The 13608-nt window shown below is 39.5% G+C and overlaps 1 protein-coding gene across 3 annotated transcripts in view; it reads left to right on the top strand.

Annotated features, from left to right (window-relative positions):
* LOC141149036 (disintegrin and metalloproteinase domain-containing protein 10-like) overlaps positions 1–13608 on the top strand; it is a 258254-nt gene that overhangs the window by 223171 nt on the left and 21475 nt on the right. For all 3 annotated transcript variants that reach the window (XR_012245373.1, XM_073636861.1, XM_073636860.1), the window contains 2 exons: positions 3384–3528; positions 4682–4865. Coding sequence is in view for 2 of the 3 variants with exons in the window: in XM_073636861.1 (XP_073492962.1) it covers positions 3384–3528; positions 4682–4865 (329 nt within the window). In the remaining variant the exon portion in view is untranslated. The remainder of the gene's footprint in view (positions 1–3383; positions 3529–4681; positions 4866–13608) is intronic.

The following is a 13608-nucleotide window of genomic DNA, read 5'->3' as shown; positions in this document are numbered from 1 at the left end:
AATTATACAAGAGCTACAAAACAGACTTCTTCACAGCAGGTATCATTTTAATCAGTGTAACAACGCCAACATGACAATGCATGTAGTTTACTTAGCAAAATCCTGTTGACAGGTTCTCTTTAATATTGATCAGAATTAAGTATTCTGACTTGCTTCTACTGCTAATATATGTTACAATAAGACAGAATGTAACATGTATCTTACAAGTAGCAGCTAATCAAAACCATATAATTTACTATTTTTTATAAAGTTTATAAATTATTTGCTCCTGTTTTTCAGCCCTTGTACCTTGATCAACAGCTCCCCAATCAGTATGATTTCCCCACAGCCCCTCAAACAGTATGATGTCCCTACAGCCCTCTCAAATAGGATGATGTCACCACAGTCCTCCAACACATAGTATGATGTCACCACAGAACTCTCACACACAGTGTGATGGCCCCTCAGTGATCCCACACACAGTAGGATGTCCCTACAGTTCTCCAACAAATGCTATGATGTACCCACAGTCCTCTCAAACACAGTATAATTTTCCCTCAGCCCTCCCATGCACAGTGTGATGCCTACACAACCTCCCAAAACAGTATGATGCCCCCACAGATTCTCAACATATTATGATGGCCCCACAGCTCCCCACCACAGTATGATGGACCCCACACACAATATGAATGCCCCACAGCTCTCTTCATAGTATGAAGGATTTCACAGCCCCCACATATATTATGATGTTCCTCACAGTCCCCACACATGGTGTGACGATTGTCACATCTCCTCGCACAGCATGATCCTCTACAGTCCCCCACATAGATTGATAGCCCTATAGCCCCCACACATACATTATGATGGTCCTCACAGCCCTCCCCACCACAATCCCCTTTAAGTCAGTATGATGATCTTTCTTCACAGCCCCCCTTTATACAGTATAATGGTTCTCACAGCCCCCTTATATACAGTATGATGGTCCTCACAGTCCCCTCATATATAGAATGATAGTCCTCACAGCCCCCCTATATACAGTATTATGGTCCTCACTGTCCCATTATATATAGTATGATGGTCCTCACAGCCCCCCAAATACAGTAGGAGCCCACACACAGCCCCATATATGCTTTCGGAGCCCACACACAGCCCTCTATATACAGTGTAAGCACACACAGAGCTCCTCCTATATACAGGAGTCCACATACAGCTCCCCTATATACAGTAGGAGCTCACATACTGCCTCCCCTATGTACAATAGGAGCCCACACACTTTCAAATGTGTATATATATAAACAAAAGAAAAAAATAGTTACCATGCTCCCATTCCCCGGTGCTCTGGACTTTGCAGAGTGCACACAGCCTCAGTGATATCATCACGTATGTTGCCTCATTCGCACACACTGAATGGTGGAAGGCGGAGCCGTCTGCTACCTCCTCCATCATTGTAGTCATTGCTATCTGCTTCAACGGATCCCGCTGATTCTGAGATTGTTTTTAATGACATATTGTACTTCATGATAGTGGTAAAATTTCTTCGATATGACTTGCATTTATTTGTGGAAAAAATGGAAGTTCGGTGAAAATTTGGAAAATTTTTCAATTTTTAAATTTTGAATTCTTATGCCCTTAAATCAGAGCGATATGTCACACAAAATGGTTAATAAATAACATTTCCCACATGTCTACTTTACATCAGCACAATTTTTGAAACTATTTTTTTTTTGTTAGGAAGTTATAAAGGTTAAAAGTTGACCAGCGATTTCTCATTTTTCCAACACAATTTACAAAATCATTTTTTTAGGGACCACATCAAGTTTGAAGTAACTTTGAGGTGGTCTATATGACAGAAAATACCCAAAAGTGACACCTTTCTAAAAATTGCACCCCTTCAAGGTACTCAAAACCACATTGAAGAAGTGTATTAACCCTTCAGGTGCTTCACAAGAATTTTTGGAATGTGGAAGAAAACAGTGAACATTTAACTTTTTATTCACTAAAATTTTACTTTAGACCAAATTTTTTTTTTACTTTTGCAAGGGTTTCAGGAAAAAAAGGACCCCAAAATTTCTTGTGCAATTTCTCCTGAGCATGCCAATATCCTATATGTATTTTAGCCCCTAATTTTGCATTTTCATAAGGGTAATAGAAGAAATGTCACTGTATAATTTGTGCAATTTCTCTTGAGTACGCCGATACCCAATATGTGGAGGAAAACTACTGTTTGGGGGCACAGCAGGGCATGGAAGGAAAGGAACGCCATTTGATTTTTTGAATGCAAAATTTGCTGGAATAATTAGCCATGTTGCATTTGGATAGCCCCTGATGTATCTAAACAGTAGAAACCCCCCAAAAGTGACACCATTTTGGAAACTGTACCCCTTCAGGGAACTTATCTAGATGTGTGGTGAGCACCTTGAACCCCCAGGTGCTTCACAGAAGTTTATAATATTAAGACGGGAAAATAAAAATTTCACATATTTCTCACAAAAATGTTTTTTAGCCCCTAATTTTGCATTTTCATAAAGGGAACAGGAGAAATTGCACTGTACAATTTGTTGTGCAATTTTTTCTGAGTACGTCGATAAACAATTTGTGGAGGAAAACTACTATTTGGGGGCACAGCAGGGCATGGAAGGGAAGGAGTGCCATTTGACTTTTTGAATGCAAAGTTTGCTGGAATAATTAGCAGATGCCATGTCGCATTTGGCGAGCCCCTAATTTGCTTAAGCAATGGAAACCCCCCAAAAGTTTTACCATTTTGGAGACTAGATATCTCAGGGAATTTATGCAGAGATGTGGTGAGCACCTTGAGCCCCCAGGTGCTTCACAGAAGTTTATAACATTGAGTCGTGAAAATAAAAATTTCACATTTTTCCCACAAGGGTAACAGGAGAAAATAGAACCCAAAATTTGTTGTGCAATTTCTCCTCTGTATGCAGATACCCAATATATATGAGAAAACCACTGTTTGGGAGCACGGCAGAGCTCAGAAAAGAAAGAGTGGCGGTTTGGAACGCAGACTTTGATGGAATGGTCTGCATGTGTCATGTCACTTTTGGAGAGCCCCTGATGTGCCTAAACAGGGGAAAACCCCCACAAGTGACACAATTTTGGAGACTAGACCACTCAGGTAACTTATGTAGATATGTGGTGAGCACCTTGAACCCCCAGGTGGTCCACAGAAGTTTATAACATTGAGTCGTGAAAATAAAAATTTCACATTTTTCCCACAAAAATGCTCTTTTAGCACCAATTTTTTTATTTTCACAATATACGTCCCATATCAGAAAGGGGTTAATCAATGATTTGCGTGTTCTTCTCTGCTGCTCACAATCAGCATGAAATTTCACATGAAAATTACAGTCATTTAAGTTGCTGAATCTCTGTGCTATTTTTTTCAGAGAGTGGACAGCCAACATGTGGCAATCAAATAGTAGAGGAAGGGGAACAATGTGATGTAGGCCTTAAGGAAAATGACTTGTGCTGTTATGGTGTCAATGCAGGAGAAGATTTGCAGTGTACCTTAAAGCCTGGTAAACAATGCAGGTAAGCTATGGTTTACATTTCAAATATAAGACTAGACATACAGAGAAAAACATACAGAAAAAAATAAAATGTATATTTTATGTGTGAAGTAGTATCTACCAAATACATATGTTAATAAATAGTAGAGCTGAACTGAACAATCCGCCAAGGATCAACTTTGAGTTGAATTTCCTCAACACCTTCTGCATATCCTGCTCAACTAACATGACCCCATCTCAAACAGGCAGTGCAAAGTTCTTGCACATGTAAAGACAATGCACTGGGAGAGAAAAGACATTAAACCGATGAGTTACTGCTGTGCATCAAGCAGCAACTCTCATGCTGGCTGACTCCCTATGTATTGCGACTAGGAATTTTTGGGAGTGATAATGTCCAAAACATCCTGGCTTCCTTACAGTCAATCACTTCCTGAATTTAATTTTGCAACATTTCTTTCATAAATATATCTACTGGAAAATAGCAAACCTGTCACAGAACCCAAAAAAAGGGATAATTTGTTATTCATAGCTGAGAATCCATTTCTTCACACTCATTACAGCACATCTGTCTTTACCCCCCTAAATAGAGATAATTTTTGGACGACTTTTGAAAAATCCATTAATAGAACTTCAAAAGTGGAGACCTCAGAGTGTTATAAATGTGTTTTCTAAGCAATTAAAGACTATGCAGTAATACATTTTTTTCACATTTGGCAAAGCTTTCGAATTTGAGTTTTAATTGCTAAGCGCATAGTGGAGTAGCCCTCATTCATTGACCTCAGAATGTTTATTTGCAAAATCATGTCAAACGTGTTGGATGTATAGGAGGGGACTTTGCTATATATGGGCAAAATGTTTGTATTGTGACTTAAGTGTGACACTATTCGTAAATGTTTTCTATTACTATTACATGAGACCTACATAAATATATTTATTTAAAATTTTTAGCTTTTGCTTTGGCGATGTCGCTGGCAGCTCCTCAGGGCAACCATACATTTCTCAATATGGAGCATAGGGAAGAAACCTCCCAAGTCTAGAAGTAGTTCCTCATTGATCCTCTTTTACCATATTCATAATAAAGTCATATGCATTTAATGACACTGGAATATACTGTAATATCACCTAAGTATAATATTGTGAGTAGACTAGCATGAATCTTTTTATAACCATTTTAGTCCCAGTCAAGGACAGTGCTGCAATAACTCCTGCTCATATAAGCCTAAAGGGGAACTTTGTCGAGAGGAAGCTGAATGTACGTTTCAAAGTTTCTGCACAGGAAAAATTCCTTTATGTCCCTCCTCCACCCCAAAAAGCAACTACACATTGTGCAACTCTGGAACAAGAATATGTCTGAATGGGGTAAGTAATTTTTTGTGTATCAAACTAAGTCACTGTATATTTTAGGGAAAATTAAAAAATGTTCTAATAGGCCCAATTCAGTATAGACAGTAAGTTGGTAAGTTTGGTTGACAACTTTTTGTTACAAAAAAGAAAGATAGAAACAATAATCTCAATGAAATATGGCCTCTATAAATTCATTGGATAACCATCCCAACAGGGCAAGTTTTAGACAAATTGTAGCCCCAACAAAAATTAAAAGTGGGGCCCCAAATGCTAAGATATTTGTACCATCACATAGAAACATTTTGTCACGGGTGTGTCAGAGGTGATAAACAGTTGCCCTGCAGTTGGTTGCAGGAGATCTCTACGTTTGGCATTACAGACATCTTCTTAGAGGCTGGCTGTCTCTAGGACCCAGCGGCTATCTCCCTCTGGCTAATTAGCTCCCTGGCCTGGGTGTATAAATACCTGGTGTGTCTGAGAGGGACTACTTGTGAGGCTTTAGTAAGAGCAGTACTTCATCCTCTCTGGAGCTTGAGGCCGTGTGCACATTTGTCTGGAGTCATCTAAAGCTAAGTAATCCCCCCTGTTTGTCCACCCTTGTTGTCTATAGAGTTTAGTGGAGATCAACTAGTGCTCATCTCCTCCCTTCCCTAGCCTTAACCATATGCCAAGGAAAGTCAGGGCGAGGCATGCGTGCGGTGATTGGTGAAGAGCCAATATAGGGACCGTAGTTGAGACAGGGTGACACTAGAACTAGACTAGGAGGTCTCCATTCCCCCCTTTCCCTAGTGTCAGGGCTCCCTTTCCCTCTTCCCTCTATGTTGCACTAAGTCTTTCCCACACCCTGCGTGACACATTTAGACTGCAGACTGAATTCATACCATTAAACAAGAGCCAATTGACTATATTCAAGTTTCTCGAAGCTTGTTTAATGGCCTCTTTACTCAGGTTGACAAAGAATGATGGGGGTAGAACGACCACTAATAGATCAATCTCCCCCCCCCCATACATATCAAGTTATCCGAAGCAAATCTGCTGTTTACATGGGTCATTGTGCTGCCGAGAATGATAATTTTTGTTCTGGTATAAAAAATATACAAAAACCAAGACTGATAATGCTACCATTGGGTGACCATATAGCAATTCTGAAGAACATGTTAAAAGATTGCAGTGCATATACATATTGACTTACAGGTGATGTTCTTTCTAATGGAGTCATTTACTTTTCCCGTCTTTTCCATCTGGCTCAGACTGACATAACTTCTCCAGCAATGACTCGTCTGTAGAGTTTACAGCAAAGACATTTGACTTCTCACATTTCAGCATCCCATGTATTTCCAACCTATACCAACTTTTCATCCAGATGATACCCTAAGACTGAGCCCCTGCTGTTGTATTTGTCCCTATTACAGCACCTGCTGTGTAACATGATAGCAGTGCTCCTCTTAATCCCCCACATAATAATGCCAACCACTGTGCCCTTACATAGTAAAATGCCCCTTTGTGCCCTCTAGATGGTAAAATTGCACCTGATAAAATATTAAGGCCCTCTTGTGAGTGTCCTAGAAAGTAATTGTGTTCACAATTCGTCCCTAGAAAGTAATAATGCCTTTTATGTGTCTCTTTGGCAGTTATAATACCAACTATCCTTATATATATGATGTCTACACAGCTCCCTATTTATAGTATGATGTCCCCATAGCTCCTTTATATACAGTATGTGGTCCCTCACAGCACACTATATACAGTATGGGGTCCAACAGCTCCCTACTCACAGAATGGGACCCCAACAGCTCCTTATATATAGTTTAATGTCCCCACACCTCACTATATATAGTATGGGTGCCCCACAGCTCTCAATGCACAATATAATGTCCCCACATCCCACTATATACAGTATGATGTCCCTCACATCCCCATACATACAGTATAATGTCCCCTCATTCCCCTACAAGTACTAACATAATAAAAAAGTAAACAGCTGCCAGAACAATGAGCATCCAAATCGGGGGGAGAGAAGCAATGACATTATCATGTCACCTACACCAGGACGCAGAAGTCTTATGCATGCTTCTGCCATTCTGTAGGCTGAAGCTCATAGCTCATATCTCATGCATAAATTTGACTTGCAACTATTTAGCATATATTTAGTTATGCAAATTCTTGTCATGTCACTGCATTGTTACTGTTTTGCTCTTAAAAATCGAAATTTTATTTTTTATCATTTTGTCAGTATTTTGTAAATCCACCTTTGGTTTTCATAGTTACATAGTTACTTAGGTTGAAAAAGACCTAGCTCCAAGTTCAACCTTTCTCCACCAACTATGAATTTTGTCACTAATTTAACTATAACCCACAATGCTATGTGTACTAGCAAAATCATCAAGCCCTTTTTTTTTAAAGCTGTTATAGTGTCTGCCATAACAGCTTGAGGTAGGACATTCCACATTCTGACTGCTCTAACTGTAAAGAACCCTTTCCTATTTAGCTGCCAGAAACGCCTTTCTTCCATCCGTATTGAGTGGCCCTGGTCCTTATTATGGTCTTTGGTAGGAATAAGTCATGTGCCAGTCCTTTGTACTGACCACACATATATTTATTATAAATCTCCTCAGAGACATCTTTTTTCTCAGCTAAACAAGCCCAACTTTTCCAACCTCTCATATGAGAGGCCTTCCATCCCTTGTGATTATCTAGTTGCCCGCTCTTGAACTGACTCCAATTTCTGAATATCCTTTTTAAAATGTGGAGCCCAAATCTGGATGCCAACACTGCCTGAATCTTTCTGGGGATGCTCTCGATCAGATTCAAACATTTCTCAACCAAAATCTGATCCCAGGTCTGTTCTACACATTTCCAAAGTTGGTGCATTCTGGTCGACTCACTTGAATATTTATACAATTTTTTTCTTCAACTCTACCCACAAGTGTTCAACTGGGTTGAGGTCTGGGGACTGTGGGGGCCAATCCAGCACATCTACTTCATTGTCATTGAACCATTTCTTTGCCAATCACGACATATGCTTCAGGTCGCTGTCCTGCTGGAACACTATGTCGTACTTTTCATACCCATAGTGTACAAAGTAACTCATCTTGTAGGATACTCACATATACTGTAGCTCAGCATTGAGACCACTTTTGATCCTGGTCATGTATCCAACACCTTTGGCTGTGAAACAATCTTATATCATCAGGCTTCCTCCACCGAACTAGACTGTTCCTTCAATTTCTCAATCCATTAGCTCCTTTTTCCCTTGTTTCTTCCAGACCCATTTGCACCCAACACAGACTAGTCTATTGACTTTCATCTCATCCCTCCAAATCACACTTTTCCAAACTTCTACTTTACATTTTCGTACTTTTTTTGCAAACTTGAGCCAATGCATCTTATGATGATATTGTAGACGAGGCTTCTTCACCTTTTTTTGAGCCACCATTCCAGACTTGTGTAATGTGCATCTCGCGGTGCTTGCACAGATGTCTGTGATCTCACTATTATGAAGCATACAAGCTTCGTTCCAGAACTGATAGATTTTGTGATGAGCCAACTTGCCTGGACGTTCACTTCTTGGCTTGGACAGACTTCATTTTGAAAGGATGGACGGATGTCATTATGTATTCTTCCAACTGTCATGGAACTCACATTATGCAGTTTGGCAATTTTCTTGGCTGAGAGACCGCTATCAATGAGCTGGATGATGTTTTTTCTCTTTTCTTGGGAAATCTTCCTCATGGCTGCTGCTTGATTCAAACCAGTGACCTATCGCTTAGGAATGAACCTAATAACACACTGAGCTATCTGGGAATGTGAGAATAGATTGTATTTTGTAGAACACAGGAAGATAAAGATTTTTACACCACCAGGAGCAAAACAGTAACAAAACAGTGACTTGACAAGAATCTACATAACTACACAAGCTGAATGGTTGCAAGTCAAATTTATGTATAAAATAGCCAAGATGATTGTCTGTAAAATTATGGTAGTCTGATGATCGAAGCAGTAGTGGATGGTGAGATATGGAAAAGTCTAAAGGTCAAAACATTGTTACCCTTTTGCTTGTCAGTGTGTATATATGTGTGTATATGTGTGTATATATATTCAGCTCTGGCAAAAATTAAGAGACCACTGCACAGTTTTCTAAAAATCACCATCTCTACATGTCTGACAGCCATTCCATTCCAGTGTCAGTTGAATTCCACCCAAAGTACACCTCATTCTACTTAATGTACTTTTGATTAGGTGATCACCAGAACCAAATCTTATGTAATGAGGGAAAGTGTAAAAAACACTACTGTGGTCTTCACAATCCTCTTGCAATAGGATAAGCTGGATGGCAAAACAAGTCCTAGGAATAGCCTAAAAGTAATTTGAATGAAAAAATAACTTTTAACCATGCCAAAGGAGTTGAAAAGATAAGTCTTGAGTGAGGAAAATAAAGGCTCAATTCTGGCTTTACTAGCAGTGGGATACAGTGAGCATCATGTTGCCTCCATCCTTAAAATTTCGAAGACGGCAGTCCATTTCAACAAGGTCAAGCAGCAGACATTGGGGACAACAAAGCTACAGACCGGCAGTGGGCGAAAGCTACTCTCCACTGACTGGGATGACCATCATCTTATTCGAATGTCACTCAGCAACCACAGGATGACATCAAGTGACCTACAAAAGGAATGGCAAATGGCAGCTGGGAGCAAGTGCATGGCAAGACCAGTTCGTGACAGGCTCCTAGAGGCAGGCCTCAAGTCATGTAAAGCTAGAAAAAAGCCTTTCATCAATGAGAAGCAAAGGAGAGCCAGGCTGAAGTTTGCCAAAGACCATAAGGATTGGACCATAGAGGACTGGAGTAAGGTAATCTTTTCTGATGAGTCTAATTTTCAGCTTTGCCCACCACCTGGTCGTCTAATGGGGTTAGACGGAGACCTGGAGAGGCAAACAAGTTACAGTGTCTTGCACCCACTGTGAAATTTGGTGGAGGATCGGTGATGATCTGGGGATGCTTCAGCAAGGCTGGAATTGGGCAGGTTAATTTTTGAAAAGGACATATGAATCAAGCCGCATACAAGGTTATCCTTGAAAAACACTTGCTTCCTTCTGCTCAGGCAATGTTCCCCATCTCCGAGGACTGGCAGGACAATGCCCCATGCCACACAGCTAGGTTAATCCATGTGTGGATGAAGGAGCACCACATGAAGACCCTGTAATGGCCAGCCCAATCTCCAGATCTGAACCCCATTGAAAACCTCTGGAATGTATTCAAGAGGAAGATGGATAGTGACAAGCTATCAAACAAAGAAGAACAGGAGTGGCATAAGGTCACCCAAAAACAGTGTGAAAGACTGGTGGAAGCATGCCAAGATGCATGAAAGCTGTGATTAAAAATCAAGGTTATTCCACCAAATACTGATTTCTGAACTCTTCCTTAGTATTGTTGTTTCTAAATGAATAAGAACTTGTTTTCTTTTCATTATTTGAGGTCTGAAAGCAATGTTTCATTTTTATTATTTTGACGATTTCTCATTTGCTGCAAATAAATACAAAATTTTTAGCTTTGAATTTTGGAGACATGTTGTCAGTAGTTTATAGAATAACACAACAATGTACTGCACATTTTATTCAAAAATATACCTATAAAGAGAATAATCAGAGAAAATGAAAATTTTCCAGTGGTCTTAATTTTTGCCAGAGCTGTGTATATATATACAACCCCTGGCAAAAATTATGGAATCACCGAGCTCGGAGGATGTTCATTCAGTTGTTTAATGTTGTTGAAAAAAAGCAGATCACAGACATGGCACAAAACTAAAGTCATTTCAAATGACAACTTTAGGGCTTTAAGAAACACTAAAAGAAATCAAGATTAAAAATGTGGTACTCAGTAAGTGTAATTTTTTTCAAGCCAAGCAGAGGGAAAAAATTATAGAATCACTCAATTCTGAGGAAAAAATTATGGAATCATGAAAAACAAACACACAAAAGAACACTCCAAAACATCACTAGTATTTTGTTGCACCACCTCTGGCTTTAATAACAGCTTGCTGTTATGATCTGCTACAAGCACTAAGGAAAGAAAGGAGATCTGTCCCTACAATAGAAATAAGCTAGATCCCTACGATGTAACGGGGAACCTGATCCTGCGATCAGACCCGCTAAAGTCCTCGGCTAGTCTGTACGAAGACCTATAGATGCAAGGGAGGGATCCCTACAAGAACTAGGGACTGGGATAAAGTTGGGCACCTCCTAGCAGAAATTGTAGCAGTAAAAGACAAACACACAACATAGAACATAAAGGTCCGAAGACCAAGCTAAACTGACTGAGAAAGGTAACTAAGCACCAGGCTAACTTAAGAGTAGAAATTACAATGAAGTCCAGCAAGGCCAGGAGGGCGGAGCAGGATAAAATAGGCAAACAAGGTCATGTGACCAGCAAGATAGAAAAAACCTAACCGGAGAGTTCTAACACTTGCAGTCTCTGAGGCATGGACTTAATGAGTGACAAACAGTACTCTTCATCAATCTGGTTCCAACTTTCTCTGATTGCTGTTGCCAGATCAGCTTTGCAGGTTGGAGCCTTGTCATGGACCATTTTCTTCAACTTCCACCAAAGATTTTCAATTGGATTGAGATCCGGACTGTTTGCAGGCCATGACATTGACCTTATGTGTCTTCTTTCAAGGAATGTTTTCACAGTTTTTGCTCTATGGCAGGATGCATTATCATCTTGAAACATGATGTCATCATCCCCAAACATCCTTTCAATTGATGGGATAAGAAAACTGTCCAAAATATCAATGTACACTTGGGCATTTATTGAAGATGTAATGACAGCCATCTCCCCAGTGCCTTTACCTGACATGCAGCCCCATATTATCAATGACTGTGTAAATTTGCATGCTCTCTTCATGCAGTCACCTTTATAAATCTCATTGGAACGGCACCAAACAAAAGTTCCAGCATCATCACCTTGCCCAATGCAGATTCGCGATTCATCACTGAATATGACTTTCATCCAGTCATCCACAGTCCACGATTGCTTTTCCTTAGCCCATTGTAACCTTGTTTTCTTCTATTTAGGTGTTAATGATGGCTTATGTTTAGCTTTTCTGTATGTAAATCCCATTTCCCTTAGGCGGCTTCTTACAGTTCGGTCACAGACATTGACTCCAGTTTCCTCCCAGTCTTTCCTGCTTTAAGTTTCTGGTCTTGACGCTTTGATGTCTTCCTTAGTCTACCATTATGTTTGCCTTTAACAACCTTCCAATGATGTTTGTATTTGGTCCCGATTTTAGACAAAGCTGACTGTGAACAACCAACATCTTTTGCAACATTGAGTGATGATTTACCTTCTTTTAAGAGTTTGATAATCCTCTCCTTTGTTTCAATTGACATCTCTCGTGTTGGAGCCATGATTCATGTCAGTCCACTTGGTGCAACAGCTCTCCAAGGTGTGATCACTCCTTTTTAGATGCAGATTAACGAGCAGATCTAATTTGATGCAGGTGTTAGTTTTGGAAATTAAAATTTACACGGTGATTCCATATTTTTTTCCTCAGAATTGAGTGATTCCATAATTTTTTCCCTCTGCTTGGTCTGAAAAAAATTACTCTTACTGAGTACCACATTTTTTATCTTGATTTCTTTTAGTGTTTCTTAAAGCTCTAAAGTTGCCATTTGAAATGACTTTAGTTTTCTGCAATGTCTGTGTTCTGCTTTCTTTTAACAACATTAAACAACTGAATGAACATCCTCCGAGCCCGGTGATTCCATAATTTTTGCCAGGGGTTGTATGTATATGTATATATATATATAAATATATAGTGAAGGAAATAATTATTTGATCCCTTCCTGTTTTTGTAAGTTTGCCCACTGACAAAGACATGAACAGTCTATAATTTTAAGGGTAGATTAATTTTAACATTGAGAGATAGAATATCCAAAAAGAAATCAAGAAAATCACCTTTCATAAATTAGATAAATTTATTTGCTTCCTCAACGCCTGATACTTGCTGGAGATATCTTAGAGATAGAGGCTCATATACATATATTTGGTGGTTCTGCCCACCTATCAAGAACTTGTAGCTGGCAATATTCGAACTGTATAACAAATTTTCCATACACAGAATACGTCCCTCTTTAGAGTTAGCCCTACTATCATTAAGTGACATCTCCATCTCCAAATTCAAGAAGGGCTTGCTCAGACACTTCCTCATTGCTGCCAGGAACCTAATTTTGAGGTACTGGAAACAAGAAAGAACACCATCAAGCTCAGAATTTGTGTCCAAACTTAGCAGTATATACAGAATGGAACTTCTGATAGGCCAAATTGTTGGAAATTCCGACAAGATCTACAACACATGGGCTCCGTGGATAGCTTTCAGGGAAACTCCTGACCTAATCATTTGGCTTAGCTGATCTTAAACCAACAATTTGGTTTAACCTTACTATACACCCCACTTTGGCTTATACGATTTTCAAACTCATATTTTAACTAATAGTTTGGGTCGAAACACTTACAGAGCCACAGGACTGGCTTACCCGGAGGAGAGATCCACCTCCCCTCCTCTTTTCCTCCCCTTTCACATCTTTCCCTTGCTTACTCTTTTTCCTTCTTCATCCCTTCTACTCTCTTCATTTCTCTCTGATTTCCACTTTTTTCATATCATCAAGTGATTATTACTCTTTATTGCATATATTATTGTTATTTGAGTATACTGATTTATAACTTGTTTTCTTAATAGATTCTATACAGATTGTCATAGTT

The sequence above is a fragment of the Phyllobates terribilis genome, unplaced genomic scaffold, assembly GCF_046119375.1.
Source record: "Phyllobates terribilis strain yellow unplaced genomic scaffold, ASM4611937v1 Scaffold_1__5_contigs__length_1240528914, whole genome shotgun sequence".
In the NCBI taxonomy this organism is placed as follows: domain Eukaryota; kingdom Metazoa; phylum Chordata; class Amphibia; order Anura; family Dendrobatidae; genus Phyllobates; species Phyllobates terribilis.
This window is presented reverse-complemented; position numbering and strand designations above follow the sequence as displayed.